General features: G+C 39.1%; 1 protein-coding gene and 1 long non-coding RNA gene across 2 annotated transcripts in view; one reads left to right on the forward strand and one right to left on the reverse strand.

The window, feature by feature from the left end:
- LOC139624365 (uncharacterized) overlaps positions 1–6,469 on the forward strand; it is a 115,335-nt gene extending 108,866 nt beyond the window's left edge. Inside the window, exons 2-4 of the long non-coding RNA XR_011691650.1 lie at positions 4,704–4,814; positions 5,536–5,791; positions 6,020–6,469. This is a non-coding gene — a long non-coding RNA (uncharacterized lncRNA). The remainder of the gene's footprint in view (positions 1–4,703; positions 4,815–5,535; positions 5,792–6,019) is intronic.
- On the reverse strand, positions 4,853–21,453 carry tars1 (threonyl-tRNA synthetase 1). Its single transcript, XM_071483435.1, has 19 exons — positions 21,286–21,453; positions 20,347–20,424; positions 19,401–19,591; positions 18,054–18,177; positions 16,967–17,091; positions 16,106–16,223; positions 15,931–15,995; positions 15,299–15,377; positions 14,915–15,061; positions 13,930–14,028; positions 12,554–12,720; positions 11,281–11,443; positions 9,779–9,916; positions 7,992–8,069; positions 7,807–7,907; positions 7,428–7,532; positions 6,784–6,856; positions 5,647–5,761; positions 4,853–5,525 (listed from the first exon to the last, which is right to left on the reverse strand). Exons 1-19 carry the CDS (start codon positions 21,343–21,345, stop codon positions 5,377–5,379), a joined length of 2,175 nt encoding a protein of 724 aa, XP_071339536.1. The 5' UTR covers positions 21,346–21,453; the 3' UTR covers positions 4,853–5,376.
- Positions 21,454–21,927: the final 474 nt, after the last annotated feature.

A 21,927-nucleotide genomic window follows, 5' to 3' on the forward strand; every position in this document is an offset into this window, starting at 1 on the left:
CTTTATTAAGCACCTGTTAAAATAATACTTGTCACAGCGAGTTTGTGGGAAACGTCCTGTTGGCTGGATCCGAAAGGAAAATGATGTAGTGGATGGAGTGAAGATGTAGTCGTCTAGATTATTGATTTCCAAACTTGTACCCAAAAGAGTACTTCTTCGGTTGAGAAATATGTGGAAAGATTGTGAAGTTGCTCGAGGAAACTATGATTTCATTTATATATATATATATATATATATATTCCAACATTTCGTTAAGGAGGAAAATCCAAACAGGACAAAAAATTTGCAGTGATCGTATCATCACCATTAACTACCAGCTACAACAGGCTGACGTCACAGTATCCTCCATCAGACTGAGTCGGTTACAGGTTTACTGCACTCTACCTAAAATTAGTGGATAACCAGCTGAAATAGTTCACTAAAGGTAATAGATAAACTTGATATATTCCAGCTAAAAGAATGAATAGATGATTGACATTGTTAGCTGCAAGAGATATTTGTAATAATTAATTAAAGGTAATGGAACACTTGAAATAATTACGTAAATTAAATAAATGAACGGATAAAACAGTTAGCTAAACGTAAAAGTAAGGAAATAGTTGAAAAAGTTAGTTAAAAGAAAAAGATAAACAGCTATAATTAGTTAAAAGTAAAGGATAAACAATTAAAATAGTTAGCTTAAAGTAATATATAAACAGCTGAAACATTTAGCAAAAGTAAAGGATAAATTGTTGAACGGGCCAAGTTATGCCACTCGATGCAGTAGCAAGAATGTGACCAAACTAAACTAAACATTAACAAGTATCTGTTGGGAAAAAAATTATCACATAGACTTCAAAATCTCAAAATCTGTCATGCCCTCACACGATCTCATGTAACAAGTTACAACTTCAGACCAGACTTCGAACAAACTGACAGAAGAAAGGAAACTGTCAAACCACTGCCACATATCTTATAAATATTCTCTGGAGGAACTTTACTATTTAACTGCTGCTCAGTTTGGCTTGGCATGCAGCTGTCTTGTGTTTGCGGATCCTCCAGACCTACATCACAGATATTCACAGCGAATTGTTGGGATTGGCTACATGCAGGGTGTGACTGGTGGCAAAGGCCTCTCCTTTGGTGTAAAGTGGTTTACTTAATTTATGCTGGGTCACAGGCAGAGGTCATATTTTTGAGTTGAGAAAAAAAATGCCTGTTAAGGTCACACGCTAGCTTTCCAGATGACAGAAAGTGTGATCAAACGGTTCCCAATTAGAACCATATAATTTGGTAGCATTATGATATTAAAGATGGCAGCTTGGTTTTCCCAAGCAAAACTAACTTCACAAGCGGCTGACCATAATTTGGGGTTCTGTTGCAGTTATGCAGAGGAGTAATGGTGCTGGAGGAGGTTGTACTTGTGTGTGTGTGTGTGTGTGTGTGTGTGTGTGTGTGTGTGTGTGTGTGTGTGTGTGTGTGTGTGTGTGTGTGTGTGTGTGTGTGTGTGTGTGTGTGTGTGTGTGTGTGTGTGTGGGTGGTAAGGGTGGTAGCAGTTGCTGCAGAGACAGAGAAGTATTCTGGAGAGGAAAATGGTTGGTAAGGATTCAAATATGCATTTCTTTGTTCCAGAGGCAACATGACTCTAGGATGAAAGGGCGGAGAGTAGGTAGGAACATGAGTGTGTCACAGGGGAGACTTTTGGCTGTCACTGTTGGGGAAAAAAAAGTTGGGGGGGGGGAGACTTTTTACATACATCATACAAACCGAGTACACAACACCAGTGAGTGCTGTAAGTTGCCATGGTGACAAAGGCAAAATAAACACAAAAACTAGGACAACAAAGTGTTAGTGCTGAGCAAAAAAGGCGGATCGGATGAGAAATCTCAGCGTTTGTGAAGTGCTTAAAAGGAATAGTTTGACATTTTGTGAAGTACACTTAGATTGATACCTCTCTCATACGTGTCTGGTAAATATGAAGTTAAAGCCAGAGGCTTGTATGTAAAGACTGGAAACGGGGGGAATAGCTAGCTGGGCTCATGGCCAAAGGTTCACACAATCAGCTCACAATTTACAGTTTAACTTGTTATATCTCATATGAAATTATAAAATATAAAATCCATATAAAAAAGAATATGTTAATGCTTTTGCATGCATTAAGCAAACAGTATATTACGTATTAATAAGTGGGCTTTAGAGGTGCTGGAAGTCAGATTTTGCTACCCTGACACAGAGCTAGGCTAGCTGTTTCCCCCTGTTCTCAGGCCTTATGCTAAGCTAAGCTGCTGGCTCCAGCTTCATATTTACCGCACAGACTTGGAGTGGTGTCACTCTTCTCATCTAAATCTGGGCAAAAAAGCAAAAAAATCTTATTTCCCTAAATGTCAAACTACTGGGGGAAAAAAATCACCATGGAGATGGTACAGAATGTAGTTTAACTGCACTATCAGACAAATTCATAGGACATTTTGGTCATGCTTTTTAAAGAATGACTGATAATCAAAGTACTTGAGGAAACAAATGATAAAAAGGCTGGTATGAAAACAAGAAACAATTCGAAAGACTATGGAGGAACCAGGTTCTTCTGCTATAAAAAGAGAGCCTAGTTTTCATACCATGGCTTATCCCAGCATCCTCTAAGTAAAGAGCTGAAGCAGTGGGACCTTTTAACATGTGAATCGATACCTTAAAATCCATGTGTGGCGAGAGAAAGAAAAGTTTGCTCAGTTCAGTGAAGCGTTGTGACCCTTCATGGCCAGGTTGCCAGTGAAGCATACAGGAAGGATCCAATGGGGGAAGAGGGAAAGAGGATTCACGGGGAGGCTGAGAGAGCCAGCAGCTCAGCCGAATCCCCAGAGATTTCTGGCTGTCTCGCTCTGTCTGTTGACACTCTCCTACTCCATTGACTTTTTCATTAACCCCTTATCAAAATGTTTTTCTCTCCCACACTTCACTGACATTAGCCCCACTCCTGTCCCCCCCCCCCCCCCCCCCCCCCCCCAACAAGATCCTGGTTGAGTTGTTCCATCTTGTGGTCAGACTTGATATGAGGGTGTCCCTACACCAATACATGGTTTTAGTTAGTTTTTGACATCTGATTTCTTTGTTTCAGTGGTTACATTTTTGGTCTCCTTATAGAATAAACCTAAATACTGAACATGTATGATTATTGTGAGAATCAAGGAGTGAGGGCCAGGTGGGCTTTTGATGTTATGTTTATGTCTTTTTTTTTAACATGCATTTGAAATGAAAACCTTAGAATTTATTTACAAAACCAAAATCCTACTTACTACCTACTTACTTTCAAAAAAAAAAATAATGACAAAGGCCTTTAAATACATCTATTTAACTAAGTCAAAAATTTCTGTCTCAGTAACCATAAAATATACACCTGCACAAGAAACCAAACCTGTGAGCATAATTTACTTGGTGCTGAAAAGTTCAAATTAGCCAAAGAAAACTGATGGCTTCTCACTTATTTTAATTACTTGCAACTTGCAGAGTAGCCAAAAATCGATGTTTTCATTGGCCCCTGTTCAGAGTTGGGCTCTTGCTGCCTCTTCTGCAACTGTGAGACCATCTTTCACTCCAACTTTATCCTTAGCGCTGATGTCCCTGCTTAATTAACTCGGAGAAGTTTGCCTGATTAAACTAAGTCATTTCTAAATAAAACAGGGAACAGTTATTGCCATGACCTGCAGCCAGAAGCATCTCAGGAGTTTTCACATGTTAAACCTGTTAAGTGCTTCATGGGCTCTGAACTTGAGGGAGCAAAAAGTGACTGAATAAATGCAAACTGTTAAAGCCACAGCAAAAACATTTTGATGTCTTTTACCAAGTTTGAGGTGTGTTTTTCTCCTCAAAAAGTCTGTTGGCGTAAATGAGTGCGGGGCCACTTCTCCCAGCTGCTTAACTACGGAAACACACTGCTCTCACTGTGTGTCTGTCCCAGCTGTGTGAGTGGAGCATACAGACATAGCACCCACTTGTGGTTGGAATTATAGATTAAAGTGAGAGTTGGGGGCATGACGCGCAGATTACCTATCTTTAGAAACTGCAATTGCAATACAAATTGAAGTGCATGATTTGAGCAGAGATTTTGAGAGCAGGTGGAGAGCGGTCAAAGAAATGCATTGGAGGTGAATAACTGGAGCTTAGATGGCATTAAATTGGCACTTATGTATGATCTCTCCCGCATGTTTCATCCAGGTAGTTGCATGTAATTGGAAACATTTTCCTCTTATGAGAAATGTTAAAGGGAATTAATGTCTTAAAAAAAGGATGAAAAATTTCCCTTATGCTTAAGTGTAATGGGGCAGTCAGCACAAGTAAATGCTCTCCGAGTTCAGTGAGCACGTGATAATGAGAAGCATCAGGTGTTTACCCTCCAGCACATCACCGATTTCTGTCCTAAGTGATGATGCTCCAGTGGAGGAAGGTGATAAGGATCCATTTTTACCAGACTAATACACCTCTCTGACACACTTCTCTCCAATTCCACCTCTCCCTTGTGGAAAATTGGATGTTTTTAGTCCCAAACAAACTAATAATTTCAATTTTGGCCTAAATATGTAGAATCTGGAATTTGTGAACTGTGACTTTTCTATCCTCACACCTCTATAGTACAATTTAAAAACATGTTGACTTTGTCTGCTGCCAATATTCTACTTCACTACTGTGATTGTTTTCAAGTATATTTACTGATGATCTTGTTTTTCCTTCAGGTGACCAGTGGATTAATTAGTTAATTAATAACATGCAACAGGATAATTAAGAAGACACAACCCTGAAGCAAGAAGAATGTGGTGGTGAAATTTCCCCATCGGGAGAAAAAGGTGAGTCTTATCTTGTATCTTATAAAAAGCAGCACATGCACAGGAAGAATAGACTGTTTAATTATCAAAATTGTAATTCATGTACAATTCCCTGAAGAAATTATGAGTGACTGATACAAACGGGTTAAGACAGTTGTACAAACCATTTCCTTTTTCTTTAGTGCAGTACATATGGAAAATGTTTTTAAAGACAAGTTTTCTGCTACAGTTTATTCAATGGTACACAAGTGTTGTGTAAAAAGCTGTTCAGAGACCTAATCCCGTTAGAATAGAGCAGAAGGGATATTGACAATTACACTTCATTCTATGGCATACAGCAACCATGAAATTTAATGACTGAAAACACAGCGATACAGTAAAATGGCAACAGAAGACAAGAGAGGAAAAAAAAGACATAATTGTCAAATCAGGAAATGTGATTTCTTGAGGATAACAGACTAGGCAATGATGTGAAATGAGTTTCCCTCATCAAAAACTGATTTCAACCACACCTCCCTTTGAAGTTAACAGATTCAAGCTTCCTTGTGAAGGACAAGTTGATTGCAGCGGGTTTGGGGAAAGCTCAGAATTCCTCTTCGGCGTTCCGACTCCTGGAGGTCTTGAGCTGTTTCAGGCGCTCGATGCACGCCTCCACACTGCGCTCGCCGTGAACCTTGTTATCCCGAGTGCGTACGTTCACAGTGTTACTTGTCTTCTCCTTCTCTCCCACCACTTTTCCAAGGAGGCGGACATGTAGGGAGGACAAAAGAAATCAATATCCAGATGGACAGCAAGGAACAGATAAAGGGAGGAAATGCCAGACAGGAGTGAAAGGAAGTGTGTTGCCACTGACCTAGGATGAAGTTGTACTGCGCCAACTGTGCATTTCTGATCTTTTTGTTCAAAGTGCAGCCGGGGTCGAGATCCACGTCAGTCATGAAGCCGCTGTTGTGGAAGTCTTGCTTGACCTGTGACGTTAACCGGAGAAACAACAAACGGTAAAAAATCATTTGAACACATTTCTACAGCCTCTACTGTTTACTATGTATTTCAGTGGATTAGTTCAATAGTACATTGAGACTATAGAGACGATTAGTTCTTTTCCACTTACTTGCATATCAGGCCTCTGCAGCTCTTTATTAACAAATTGGATTTTTGTGCAAGTAACAATGTGTTCAACACAATTAGTGCTGCAAGTAATTATTGTTTTGTCTATTGAATTACAGCGTAAAGTGCCAAAATGTCAGTTCTAATTTCAAAAACAGACCAGGTGACATCTTCAAACATTACCTGTTGTTGCAGCTTTCAGCACAATAAATGATTAAATTCATGTTCCACACATTTTAAAAAGGTAAACTGGAGTTTATTACAACTTGAGTTTGACTCGTCTTACTTGTTGTAGTCGTGTGTACAATAAGGTTTTTACCACCATTTTAGTGGCACTCACTTTTGGTTTTACCTTGAAATAAAGTGGGCACTAATCTGGCAGCTTGATTACAGCCTGTATGAATGTCTGACCACTCATCTCCTTTTGCCCAGTTAGACTTTTAGCAATGTCACCACATTGCAAGATCTCAATCACTTTGAGTATAATGTTATTGTAACAACTACAGCTAATAGCTCGATATGTTGGGAAAAAAAAAAAAAAAGTTTACTTTCCCTTTAAGTATTAAAAGACGCAGACATATGAACTTCACATGCAGTGGAAGTGTTTTGTTTAGCCATCTAATTCAAGCTCCATAGGATATCGCAACAAAGTTGACTGGAATTTGTCAACATGCATGTAACGGCTCAATAAAACAGCAACATCACAACATTGAAACAACACAGGATTTCAGTCTGTGACAATGTGCATCAGTGGTAAAACACTGATGTAGAAGTAAAACAACTTCAGAGTCAGCAGAGTGCCTGATAGCTTCAGGGAACTGTTCATACTGCTGCTGTCTCTGAAGTGTGAATATGTACTCAAGTGGCTGAGGTCAGTGCTTACCTTCTGAGCATACTCCTCACAGGTTGGTCCCACTGGTACAACCATCACTTGACGAGGAGAGAGCCACAGAGGCCTGAAACAGAACAGTACATATTTACATTTGGCTGGTTAGTAGAAAAGAGGGCTGGATATAATCTGTGCAAATATTTACAGCACGACAGAGTTGAGTTGCTTCTGTTTATATCCCATTAATCTGAAAATCGTCTTCACTGCTGTGAAACAACTTCTGGGGATGTCACGAGAGCCAATACAACAGTGCCATAGGTACTGGAGATGTGATTCTTGTGGGACTGTGAGGGCAGTAATAATGTCTGACAACAAAGTCGAAGAGAAGAAGAAGGCGGGCACAGTAAACTAACAAAACAACAGGCCCCCACAACACTGAACAGAACAATGAATATTTTCACACTGTGGGTCTGTCACCGTGTTAGTTTAATGTGTGTGTTTTAGCTGCAGCCTCTTTTTTTTGGTTTCTTGTGATATTTATTTTGGTATTGAGAATGATGGAATTTAATTGGCACTGGTACAGGCTATCAAATATCTGGTATCATGACAGCCCTAAAAAGCAATAAAAGAAAAATATTCATGTCTTGAGTCAGATCCTACTTGATAAATCAACCTTTTAAAACGAATTGTTTACAAACCATTTGCCTCCGTAGTTCTCAGTCAGAATAGCAATCATCCTCTCTACTGATCCCAGGATGGCTCTGTGGATGATCACTGGTCTCTTCTTGTCATCACCGTCGTGGCTACAAAATCATTAGAATTCAAAACTCAAAAACAGCAAAACAACAGTGAACATCTGGAGAAATTACTATATTTTCATCATTCATGATACACTGTTAACGAGAGGCTGGTTAAAAACAACATTAGATTGATTTCTCTTTTTTTTTTTCAAATCAAACTTCTATCTTTGATTATAGTAATTGTAATCCAAAATATTTCAGTTGACAATACAAGCATTTTCAGCAACAAAAACAATATTCTATCTTCTGTCATGAACATGAATTAAAAAAGAAATACCTGACAAAGGTGAGATTAAAGCGGATCGGGAGCTGGAAATCAAGCTGGATTGTGGCACATTGATGGTAGCGACCGATGGCATCTTTGATCTGAATGTCGATCTGCGAACAAAGGAGAGGTGATCAGCAGCAGCCCTCCCGCTGTTTCACAGTCTAACTACATCATTAGTGCAGCTCACAGCTCACCTTTGGTCCGTAGAAAGCGCCGTCACCTGGGTTGAGAACCCATTTCTCACCAAAGTCATTCAAGCTGTTCTCCAGTTGCTGTAAAAACAAACAATTACCACTTTGTCACGATATCAGGGGCTGACCAACAAGTAAACAGCGGTGTTGAGTGAAGCTGTATATTTAGACCTGACATTTTCTTCATCTGGAACTAATCACTGAACTGAGAAATGTTAACGTCTCAATAATATTTTATGGTTGCTTGTGGGAGTTAATGAGGTGAGGGGAACATGGAGCAAGTTCTGTTTCAGTGACTATGCCAAGTTTATGAGTTACTTTTATTTGTGTGTATATAATTTTCCACCTTTGTACATTCAAAGATTAATCATAAAAAGTCTGTGCTGAATTTCGAGAATGTTTTCCCCAGAGAAAATTGTCCTAATAGGTCAAGCAAAACAGCTGGAAAACTTACAAGCTCTTATCATTTTTCTTCTATTTGTTTTCTTTTTTTAACAACCATTATCCCTATTCCGCAAACTGTGACTGACTGTTAATTACAGAAATACAGAGAAATGTACCATCATTAACACGTGCAGTCAGTAAGAAGCAACACAATCTCTATACTGCAGTTTTAACACTCTCTGGCCTCTGGTGTTCATAGGCAATAAACTAGTTGGCTCCTTGATCGAATGTTAACAGGTTAAAAATATCATCCACAATCATCAGTTCTTTTTCCAGTGGGCAAAAAATACATTTAAAAATAACCCTAAATTCAAACACACACACAAAAAAACAGAGCCAGTAATAAGGAGTATGTCCTTAGTGAACTGTCATCTCTTCAAGATGGAATGTGACTGCAGATCCTGGTGATGAGTCTGAGCCTGAGACATAATAAAAACTTTCTAGTTGGTCATGGGTGAGTAAAATGGAGCATTTGGGTTGACAAAACAGAGGAATGAATTTTGAAACACTAGAACATTTGACACTAAGCAGCCGACGGTAGATTAAGATGGCAAACCCTACACAGATGACACATGGTTGGGGACAGCAAGGTATAAAAAAAGTAAGTATTCAACAGCATAGAAAACCGGGTGTGGCAAAGTGCACTGCAGATATAATATTTCATTGGTGAAATAAAACACACTAACAATCAGATCCAGAGAAAGAAAATCAAAGAAGATTCAACACATGCTGTGTCTCTGTCTGGCCAGTTCATCCAGTCAGAACTGGCCAGACTAATAAACAAACTGTATGTGCTTCATACTCCCATGCTACAGATAAAACTATGAAGTATACTGGTGGGACTTTATCTATCTAACAACCATCAACTCATTTCATACGGACTCGTCTGTAAAGACTTAAAAGTATATCAACAGCGTTTCATTAAATACTGAAAGCACCAGGCAATAAAAAGTCATTGTCATTCAGCTTAACTCACTCTTGTTATTACTTTGTTTTAATACATTGCTGCTCTTTCCCAGAGTAAATTAGATCAGAACCAAAAATGCAAAGTGTAGCTGGTCTACACAGCGAATCTGTCTGAAAGTGATTGCACTGATTTGGATTCTCCAGAGAAGACGTTTTTCTGCTTGAGAATTGATGGCAGCTCTACAGAATAAAATCTATCAAAATATAAATGTTCTCTGGGTCTACAAATCTCACTCTTCCATTTGCTGTTTGTGGAGTGGCTCGGTAATTTCCATCTTGATAATATCACATATCAGCATCTGAACTCTCCAGTGGCGCTTTGTGTGAGAGTTGTTCACATTTTCAACTATATGAGGAAAAACAAGACGCATTCTGATTACCTTCTCTGCTTGGTCCCACACCTCCGGGTCTCCAAGGAACTTCTCTGGTCTTGTGGAGAGGTTGAGTTTGAACGTGAATCCAAACACATCATACACAGTCCGCAGGAAGTCCAGGCAGCCCTTGATCTCCTCCTCGATCTGTGTTGTAAGAGAGTTCCAAGTTTAATTTCTGGTGTAATGGCTGATTTCATCTTTCTTTGGTTTGGTTTGACTTAAGAACAAGATTATATGATGAAATCAAAAGAGATCCAATTTTTTTTTTTGATGATAAACTGGTCATTTTTTAAGATAATACACCTACTGGAAACATTTAATCATGTTGTCATATGTTGCTACTAAGTCCCTGTGGAGGCAATCTTGCACTTGCATCACATGTGATCACAAGTTTTGAGAAAGCAATTTGGATGTGAAAAAGGATAAACAACACAAGGACAAGACAAGAAGAACTGAAAAGAAATGCCTTTGGTGAGGTAGGTCTCCCCTAAGAAACAGTTTTTAATACTTGTGGGCCACCATCTGGAGTCACTGATTATAAATTTAATGGCGGCTATAAGATAAGAACAGAACGTACCCGCTGCAGTCTGCTTTAAGTTTGCTTGGATTTTGAGAATAATAAAAGGCATAAAGTGCTGTCCAGCTGCTGCAATGAAAAGTGAAAAAATGAGACTGAAATACTTAGTGTACATTGAGAATTGGATGGTTTTCAATTCTTTGATTGCACAGTTATTACTGATAAAGAGAAAACCACATTCTCACTGGAAGTTGCTCTGTCACAACATTCGAACAAACTAATCAAGAAATCTCTTCTGTCTCCCTGAAGCCTGTTTATGTGCATCGATATTGGCAGTGCTGCTCTCAGGTGAAAGGACTTAACATGCAAGCTGCTGCATCGGGCTGCAGCAGCTCATGGAGTTCTCTCACTTTATCTGAGAATGTGACAGACCATTCACTGACGACATTACCTGAATTTATTCAATAAACTGTGCCGGCAAGACACTGATGTACACAGAGCTTTCAAACAGGTATAAATGATTCTCTGCAGAATGCCAACTCTCTGTGAACTTGCTGTGTGCTTGTTGTCCATGTTTAACTGTTTAACTTGCTTTTAAGTGTTTTGTATTTACTGCTTTTTTACTGGTCTAAATAGCAAGAGGAAACATTTGTCCAGGACACTGCCAAAAAATGAGTGAATGAATAAAATCCTGTCAAATATCTGATGAAAATCGATTCAGCTGAATCAGAAATCTTGTGTTTTTATTCCACACGTTCGTGTTTACCTACAATACCCACATCGCAATGCAACCACCAGCAGTTCAGTAAGAGGCTAATGTAGCCTCCAGTCACTAGCCTCAAGCAGAAATGAGGAGAAGGCTACAGAGGTCCGTAAACTCAATTTACTGTTCCCGTCACGCAACTTTTTGCCATCAGACTAGTTTACCAAGTTCATAAAACACGCGTCTTGTTCAGTCAGAGTCATGTCAATGCATCAGCACAAGCCTCACCTGGTCCATGGTGCAGAAGATGTGAGCATCGTCCTGCTGGAAGCGGCGGACACGAGTGAGGCCAGTCAGGGCTCCCGACAGCTCGTTCCTGTGCAGGACGCCAAAGTCGGCCATGCGAATGGGCAACTCTCTCCAGGAGCGCGGCCGGTGGTCAAACATCAGACTGGTGCCAAACAGACAAACAGGTAGAGTGTTAAAAAAAAAAATGCAACTGCTAACTTCAAACTAGACTTATCACAATACCTGAGAATTTCTCTACTACGTCAATACCACTGTGAAAAAATTCAATATCTGATTTACCTGACATTCATCACTTTAACTAAACGCGGTTGCAAGCTCAATTTCCATTTCAGTATGATCCCCAGAGGGGCTGCCCATGTGGACAGCACAAAGATTGGAACAGTAAAAAGGAGATAAAAGATTTGAATACAAAGAGCTGCAGTCTGGCTCTTTACACTGCAATGCAGCATTCAGCAGTAAATTGAACTGGGTCATTCAACAACTGGAAACATGGCAAAAGCATCAGTCCATTACAGGCTGAGCAGAACTGGATGACAAACTACTGTAGCAGTGAAATATGAAGCTATTTCACAAAGACTGAGTCTACTGCTGATAACAAAAGCCTTGAGCGAACTCTTATAAAGCTATTCAGGTGTGGCAAAACATTATTTAATGCTTGTCCCTGCTTGCCACAGTGTTGTGTTACACTCTTTATTTTGTTAGATAACAAACTAAATATTCTACCAAGGTTAAAACATTTTGTATTGTGACAACAGTACAGTTGATTCTCTGATTACAGATGGAGATCAACTAAAAATATCTGTTTTACACTAGAGCAAAACTTGTTACACAATGTGTGTGACAGACTCAGGGGTAGCCCTGTCTTGTCCTTCTGGTGTGACTGCCTGTGTATATTTGTTTCAGGAAATTGATGGGTGGAGCTGAGAACTTATCAGGGATGCAACACACCTGAGCAGGCTGGGCTCAGGAGGCTATGAAGCCGACCTGCAACATCCTGTCCGACGGCTGACTGACATTTTCCTTTGTTTGTATTTTGTGTTCCTCACACCCTATTCCATTTTTGTCAGTTCCTTAATTAAAACCTTTATCAGTATTTACAGACGATGAGTCTTTGTCAGATACTGTTGTGCTAGGTTGTGACATGTGTAGCCGAAGTGGGTGTGTTTTTATTTACACTTTATTTTTGAGGTCCTCGCTGAAATGAAAACCGTACTTTCAAATGAGTCCGAATGTGAAGAAAAGGCATCCTCACCAGTGTCCGGGACAGTTCATGGGTTTGAGAGCAAAGGTCTCCTTCTCCGCCTCGAAGGAAAACATGTTGTCGCTGTAGTGCTGCCAGTGGCCAGAGGTCTGCCACAGTTTGCTGTTGTAGATGTTGGGCGTCACCACCTCCTGGAAACCCCTCTTCCTGTACTCACTCTGTAATCACAAAGAAGATTTCACTTTTAAAGAAACTAAGATTCTGTGTACACATCAGAACTACAAACATCCGGTTTGAACCATTTCTGTCAACAACACCAGGGAATCACTGATAAACAGCATATATCCTCTAAAACATACTGTACTTAACTTGCAAATAAGCAGATGTTGACTATAAACACAGACTACCTCAAAGAATGCTTATCCTGCTGCATATTCACACTGCTATTTGTTTACACACTATAGAGGGGATCTGGGGAAAACTAATAGGTGCTTTATTTCACTTTGGGTTGGCCCGTTTTGTTTGCTATTAGTTTTAAAATTCAAAAACACAGCAGACAGTGACAATAAAATAAACTAAGGTAATTTATTTAAAATCCCAGACAGCTGTAGACGCTACAAATATCTGGGTGTTTGAGGTGTTTTGTTGCTTGTACAGACAGAGCCGTTTTTAAACTGATCTCATTACTCTAAATCTACTCAGTCAGGAAAATATTTTACCACATTAAAGTGAAATTACTTCCAATGTGCACTGCACTGTGACTGCACTGTTTGAATCACAGGAAAGCGAATGCTTTAAATCATACTGATGTGTGCGGCTCTTTGTAACAGACAGAGAACAAGGCTGTCAATCATGTGTGTTTTACAAGTTTCAATTTATTCCAAATGAACGACTATGAATATTAAGTTAGTGTTTAAAGGTTAGCTTCACACTGAGTAAAGTTTTTCTATTACCTGGCCAAAAATGAGATATGTCATAGAGTAGAACTACATTAAATATGTCAATCTATTTACAGCACTATTGGTGTGGTTTGTGCCTACCACAGTTAATGTTTTATAGTTCATTAGTTTTAGTTGTGCAAACAGTTTATCTGCCAAATAAATGGTTTCTGAGACTTGATTCATAAGCCCTTAGTTTATCATTTAAGGACATAAAGCTGTATCATCAACATACAGCCAAACCTTCTTAGTCCTATAAAAGAATATGACGCTTACAGTGATTTTAAATTGCAGCAGCATATCTTGTGAATACATAAAGCCATCAGTATCGCTCAGGCCAACTTATGATACAAATCTGTTCTTTCTTTCTCCCCAAGTCTTCCTGCACATTTTGATTTACTGCCTAATAACCTCTGTCTTCTCATGTGTCTTAAAGCTAAGGTGAGATCACAGCAATTATCCACCGTGGCTCTGACAGCTCTGACTTACTCTGATGAACTCAATCAGGGTGTTGTAGATGAAGGCCCCCTTTGGCAGGAAGAAGCAGCTCCCTGGACTCAGATCATGGAAGAAGAACAGGTCCTGCTCCTGAATTAAAAACAAACAAAGCATGTTAACGTATGGAAAGCAGCCACCACTCGGGCTAAACCAGTTTCTGTTTGAAGTAACGCAGCTATAATGCCATTAGATTTGTTTGACAATGTACTTGGTCTCTTGCCCAGCTCGCTTTTCGACACCTGTTATTATTTTGAATGAATGGCAACAAATTACACACCCTTAACTGTCAGTTTCCTGTCGAAAATGGCGTTACAGATTATTTGACAATAAAGACACCCTTACAGTTTAGCAAGATGTGTATTAGCAGCATTCTAACTGACTGACTGCTGCTTTATGCCATGGGATAATTTTGCCATCACTCACAGCTGAAAATAGGTCATGAGTAAATTTCCTATCATGCCATTGTCAGTATTTCTTTCTTGATTGACATGTAAATTAACAATACATGTAAATGAACATCATTTTAACGAGAAGGCGACACACTCTGAAGAGTATGTTTTTGACATTTAAGCACCATCTTAACAAAAAAACTTTTTTGCTGTAGGATAATGGTTCATTAGCAGGAAGTGCAACTGTACTCCTGCAAAAGCACCACGAGTACTATTTTCACACTGTTAAGAAATGGCTTTGGAAATCTTGTCTGTTGAGGAGGTGTGATTTGCTTACATCAGACACACATCGAATTCAATCCTGACTCTTACCACTTAAAAAGTTTTCTTCCTGTATTTCATAACATGTTTGTTTTGAGTGGGATCTTCACTGCAGCTCTGCAGTCAAGGCACAGCTTCACAAACATAACTAATTCCAACATGCTGTAAACAACCTTCCTTTCTAAGAATGAAATCATTTCAAAATTATGGATTATAGACGACAACTCTTCTGCTAACCAACAGCCTCTTCACATTTCGGTACATACCCGGCCCAGTTTGCGGTGATCTCTGTTCTTGGCTTCTTCCTGAAACTTCTCCCACTCTTTAAGCATTTTGGGGTCAGGGAAGGAGATCCCATAGATCCTCTGGAGGGTTTCCATGTCCGCCTTACCCTCCCAGTACGTAGATGAATTCTAGCACACCACACAAGGAGTATGTTAGCTTTCATCACTCTTTTGGGTGCATCAAATCCCTTGAGAATAAAATATAAGGTAACTCTGCTCTAGAAATGAGGACAAAAATGCTTACTGCAGACATTTAGGGCACAGACAAGAGTGCTTGAAAATCTAGTTTAATCAACAATAAGTCCACATATACTTGAACAACCGCTTTGCTGTAAATAATGCACAGCTAAAAATGAAAAGGCTCACCTTGTGGATCTTAAGTGCCTTGATCTTCCCAGTGTGTCTCACATGGGGCCCCCGACACAAGTCAATTAAGGGTCCACATCTGAAATGTGTGTTGAATATTTTTGAAAAATGCTATATAATAACCAGTCATGTTAAGGATAAGGCAAGCAATACTCTTGATTTTTGTTATTGTCAGCAAATCCCATAAAAAGACCAAAAACAAGGATGCGTTATTCTGTCGGACACTCAGCCTTGAGCCCACTGGTTCCTACTGACGACAAAAATCTTTAAAAAGTGGTTACACATATATCCTTACATTTTTAATAAAAGGAAAAATATTTCCTTTAATGGCTGGGCTCTGTAGTTTTCAACAAATGTCACTCACATGAATAAATAGTTTATTTATTAGGGACTATTTTCAGTTGCGTACTTGGAGTGATATAAGGATTTCCAGCAGCAGGATGGTGTATGTGGCAATGGCTCAAAATAAATTACAGTATCCAACTGCATGGTATTAAAGGAACATGTCACCCAGTGCAATACTGTGATTCATTCATATTTTAATGGAATTTGCTGACAGTAGGTAAAACTAAGAACAACCAAAATTATCTTTTAAAAATAAAAACATTTACAAGCTCAAGCCCTGGACTCACCTGTAAACTGTGGTAGTGGGAGTGGTGACCTTCTCGTTCAAAATGCGGCACTTGAACTGATTGTACTGTAACGGACAAGAGGTGGTCTTCAAGTTTATGTATTATAGTACAAGGAGTACTTATGCAATACTCCTTCTATAGGCCTGTGTGTGTTTGCGTGTCTACTTTAAGTTACCTTGAACATTTCCAACAGAGTTTCCTTCTTTATCTCTAGCCTCTCAAACGGCTGCTTCTCCTTGATGATTTTCTTGCACAAGTTTTCCAGACAGGGGAAGTCATTGCTCGATACGCCCCTGTCCAAGACAACAAGAGATAAACAAAAACAGAAACAGTACATTCAACATGACGTTCTCACTTAAAAGCCTGCATTAATATGCAAACTGTCTCCAATGGCTAAATTTAGTCTGCCAGAGTTTCCAGAGGGCACCAAGGATGTGACCAGACCATTTTTCCCACCAATGTAATTCTTTGACTTCAAAAAACTGATAACCTCTGCCAGGCATGGGCAAATACTTTTAAGTCTTTGGCTTTAGGGCTTGAGCAATGTCAAAATATCCTTGCAAAAAACAGTGTCAAGGAATGCCATTAGCATAAAATGACTTCATTAAAGAGGTTGTAGAATTAATTAGATAGCACTCCTCACACCCTCCTGCAGCCTGAAGCAGGGAGAAATGCATCTGTTTCAGAGAGAGGTCAAGTGAAAAAGTTGTTTACGAGGAAGAAGTGTTTAAATTTCTGAGGGTGTCTCAACACGCTGTCAAAGCTTCACTGAAGTAAACTTCAGTTCTGTTTTTTGAAAAAAATATGCTCTCAGGCACAGATATTGAAAGATGTCATTTCAAATCAACACCCAAGAGAAATCCAGCTCGACACCATTAGTGTCACTACAATCCACCTGTTCTGTGTTTGCTACCTGTTTCAGACAGAAACCAACTGACAGCTGCTAAGCCTTGACGTACACAGCAAAGTAACACCGAGAGCTGCATATCACAGCTAATTATACAGACAAATATCAACCAGAGCCTGTGCAACTCACTCATTGTTCTCCAGGAACATGTCGTAATAGAAGCCGCTCTCGATGGGGGGGCCGTAGCAGAGGCAGCCTCCATACACCCGCTCCATGGCTTCACCCAAGATGTGGGCACTGGAGTGCCAGTAAACCTAAACAATATACAAACAATATTACCCAATTAGCAAAGTAGAATCCAGCCTATCCTCTCATGTTTACCAAAAATGAAGATATGTATGACTGTGCAGGAAAATCAATATTGTTGTCCCTCATGTCTGTGCCAATATTACAATCGCTCACTGAGCAGCAGATTTGTTAAAGCCTCTGGGAAAATGCAAACACACCGTGTACAATATATCACTTCTGAATGCTGACAATACAAAAGACATGTTAAGATTACGCAAAATGTGCAACAAAACCTACTGAGAAAAGATACCATGGAAACCAAATTGACTGAGGCTCTGGAATTAATCTCTTACTGTAACCATCAGCTTGTAAAATTGCCTTTTTTTTTTTTTAAATCTCATTATTGTGTAAGACAGACCAGTTGATGTCACGTTTATGACAGGACATGATTACAGCAGATTTTATATTCTCACATCTCCCCTTGATGTATTTCTGCGTCAGACCACAGAGCTTTGAGGTTTATTATTGATTGTAAACCGTCACTTTAACCTTGCATGCTCAGGTACCCTGCGTGTATATCAATGAACAAACTCTTCAAGATCATGAGTACTGTTAAGTATACCTGGAACACTGAGAAAAATCCAAAAAGCTCATTGACATTTTCACTTGTGACATCATTCTGAATTCTCAATTGAGGGTTAAGGATGCAAAATCTGATGAACTGTTGTAATTTGTACTCTATGTATGGGTATATTCTCCAAGGCAGTATCAATGAAAGCAATTCAAATGAAACATATCACAAATATTTCCATAGGCTTTCTCAAAATAAGCTTTAAACAGAGAGAGTAAAGTATCTGGTTCTCAAAAGGAGCAAACTATGCATTCAGAAGATATTTACTACTACTACTGCTGCTGCTCTACTAATCTACAGTCCAAGGAAAAAGAAAAATCTAAACACTGTGATAGACCAGTGCTGAAGTGTACTTACAGCTTGAGCTTCCTCATCATCAAACTTGAGCAACTGAAGGCTGCAGTCATCCTCCAGGGGTCTGTCCAGGTCCCACACACTGTTGTTCACCTTGGCAATCACCGTGTTGTCAGCGAGGCCTTGACTGGACAGAAAAAAAAAATCCACTTCAAATTGCAAATGTGCAAAAACATCAACTATATTTTGACACTGGCAAGTCTGCTTTAAACATAGACAAATATGTCATTGTTATATTTCTAATACGCTCCATATATCTAACTTATTGAACATTTCATTATAATCTCTAACACTGATGATCTCAATGTTATTTGTTGTTGTAAACAAAACTCAAGCTTTAAGTTTTTTCAGGAATAATTAAGAGGAATGTGTGTTTGCTCTGTATATAAATTCAGACAAAACTATTTAACACAAACAACATAAATAAAATTCCACATTATCATTACAATGGCAATAAGTAATATATTGATGTACTTCCCCACCCACCTCACATACTATCGAGGCTTTCTGAAAGTTTGCCACCAGTAACTGATCATGTGACACTTATGTCAACACCAGTCATACTGTTGTTGTAATTTGGCTGGTCTAACAAGGTGTGTGTTGGTGTGAAACAAAGGGCTGCAACTTACACTACAGTGCCAGACATCTTAATCTCCACCCATGCTTCTAAAATTAAAATTTAAAACCGTCCAATTGCCTTTGTCATGAAAATTTTAGGACCTAAAACCAGACTTATGTGCCACAAAAGGTTAAAAACACCATCCATATACACCAATATGCTCACTGCATTATAAAGAAATTACAAAGAGGCTGGGCTGGTGCTTTTAAGTCATATGGAGCCATGCTGGCTTCCACTCTTACAATGATGATGATGGAACTCCTGACATTTCCTCAATCTTTGTGCTGTGTTTACTGTGTAGTTGGTCCATGTGCCCTTAGGTTATTGACATTTAATCTCTGTTAAGACACTCTTGCCACCTATTGTATACTAGAGCATGCTGCTAGGATAGGATAAGCTCATTTTCAGTCTTTGCCAAAGCAAAGTTTCCTCTACTTTTAACACTAATGAGGGTTTTTTTTTGTCACAGTAATTTCTTTTCTTCGGTGGACGACAAAAGGTTGGCGGGTGTCATTTCCAATTACTGTTCTTATAATGTGGGTGTTGCGAAGTCTTTTGAAACTTTAACAATGATTACAAGCTGTGCAAATAAACTTGACAGCTAATCTTTGAAAATTAAATTCCTGAAGTACTCTTGAGGCTTTCTTTTTTGTGCTACATGAAAGTGTGGTGCCACATTTAATATGAAACAATTACATCGAATCAGACATCAGTGCCATCATCACACTGACCTGATTCCACAGGCCACCTGGTATGGTGTGGTTTTCCAAGACTCAGCCTCCACCACCTTTCCATCGGGCAGGGTCACCTTGATGGCTCGGCTATTCTTTGCAGCCCTCTCTGCCATCAGGGCGTCATGCTCAGCTTTAAGCTTTGTATACAAAGAGAGACGCTCATCGATGTACTGAGGTGGTGGTGACAGCTGGACAAAGACAAAAAAAAAGGTGTGAGTAAATGGGGTGTGGTGGGTAATGCTGTCACTGAGTATACATGTCATCTGATGTTAACCTGTGCTAATTGCTCATGTCCCTATGAATACAAAAAATAATTTCTGATTGTCTGAAATGGTTAGACATCAAAGTATGATGGTCAAGGCAACTTACACAAAAAAAGCTTATAAATTATTTGCTGCGAGTGTGTTGTTTCATCATACAACGAAAATAAGTACAGAACAGTTAGAGCACAAAGATGCCAACATTACACTGACAGAGGGAGATCGAGACCAAAACCTGATATTGACAGAAAATGTTTTAGCCTGCTGAAATATTTTTTTTGCTTTGAAAATTATTGGGACATTGCTGAAGCTATCTGATCGGAATTGTTTCTGTTTGTCATTTATTCACAGGCGTACAAAAGGGAAGTTACTAGACACTTAAAGTATTATTGGGGGAAACTCTTTGCTAACAGTCTTCTCAATAAGTCTGTGCATGGAAATGTTAGTGTTTACATTTGGAAGCCTGTGCAATGTTTCCCAGATTAATTTGTGGCTGGACATCACACAGACAAACACAGAAATCAATGTTTAGTCATGGTGCTGCTGAATTATTACTATTAGATGTGTGAGAATGCAACAACAGATGTAAATAAATACTTGACACACAGGTTGATATGTGTTCTTGTAAAACAAGTCTTATAATAGCATGGACATACTTTCTGACACTTAATTTATAAACTCACCTCAGCCCTGCCTCCAGAGTCTCCAGCTGCAGCTTTGCCCTTCTTCTTTCCTCCATCTTTACCGCTTTCAGCTCCCCCCTTTTCAAAAAACACATCATGAGGTTAGTGAGTTAGTTTAGTTTTAGCCACACTAAAGTTGAAGGAGGACAAGTTAAGTATGAAACTGGTTCAGACACAGCTATGTGGATGAAAACTATAGCTATATTTCTACACATATGGCAAAGACACAAACCTACATTGTTGATATAACAATCATAACATACACAGCTGTTATTAGACACAGGAACATACTAACACCATACAAAATTTGTTTAAAGAGGCCTAGGTATATAACCCATACCATAAATCAATTAGAACATGACTGTAATGTAATGTAATGTAAATCCCGTCAGTTATCCAACAAGAATTCATGAATGGCTCACGTCACCACGTCAGATTATAATCACCAGAGTTATTATTAGAAATGTGTTGGACAAACCAGTTTTTAAGAGTGAGCTATATATGTTAGCAAGTCAGCTTGGTCCACTTGGCGTATGCCGATTGAATAAAGAACATAAGTGATTCTTGCAAGGTCCTAAGTACTGCCTTAACATGTGTGCAAGTCTACCGATAAGCAATGAAACATTTAATTGATAGATTTTTGAACAGAGTTTGGCGATAGGCTCTCTCCAAAAAGCAACGTTTGCTAAACTAAGTTTCATTGCAACGTGGAGCAATTTACAACCTAAACAGTTGTTTTTTTAAAATACACTAATGCTCCTGTTATCTTGAGCTGAACATTTTCTGTAAAACTAACATAACCTTACTTATAAGAGCTAGCTAGCCGTAACGTTAGCACCTCATTGCTGGTCGCTAAATGACAGCATGAATTTGACTTGTGACTAGGCTAGCTGCTAACATGCTGTGTTAAACGTAGCCAGTAGTAAAGTTAAGTATCACCTTTTTCCCCTCGCCCACTTGCAGTTCGCTCATTTTCTCCACGACAGTCTGTTCAGCCATCACCAGTGAAAAGCTACCTCAATTTTAGAGATAACTTTGGCGAAGTCTGTGAAATGTGTACTGCTAGCAGTAAGGGTGCCGGGTAAGGGCTTGTGACGTTTCCCGGATATTGCGATTCTGATGCAACATTGCTGTAGTGGGCGGTGCTTTGTATGACGTTTACCAGATGCGAGATTGCATTAGATTTACACCAGTAGTCTATTATGAATATCCAGCACCATGGCAAAATATGCAAAATAATACAATGTAATAAGACCTCTATGATTCGTTTCCAAACAATAGTTTTCCTCTTATTTGACTACAGTGGTTAGTGGAACTTTTTGGAATGGGTTTCATTTGGATTTGGCAGAAATTTGCACCATTGTAGTAGTTTATCAACTATGTCTGGTCCTTCATCTTGTGGAGAGACTGTGCAACAAAAGTTTTGAGAACTGTTTTAATCTGTTTTAATCATGTGGAAGCCTCAGACAAGGTAGAAGTATTCCAACACAGCAGTACTGTAAGGCTACAATCAATTACTTTCATTATCAATATGTCTGAGAGTTATTCCTTAGTAAAAGCAGTGTATGAATGTTACAACCA

This window comes from Trachinotus anak, unplaced genomic scaffold (assembly GCF_046630095.1).
Source record: "Trachinotus anak isolate AG129_WGS33_773 ecotype Australia unplaced genomic scaffold, CSIRO_AGI_Tana_v1 ptg000008l, whole genome shotgun sequence".
NCBI classification, from domain to species: Eukaryota; Metazoa; Chordata; class Actinopteri; order Carangiformes; family Carangidae; genus Trachinotus; species Trachinotus anak.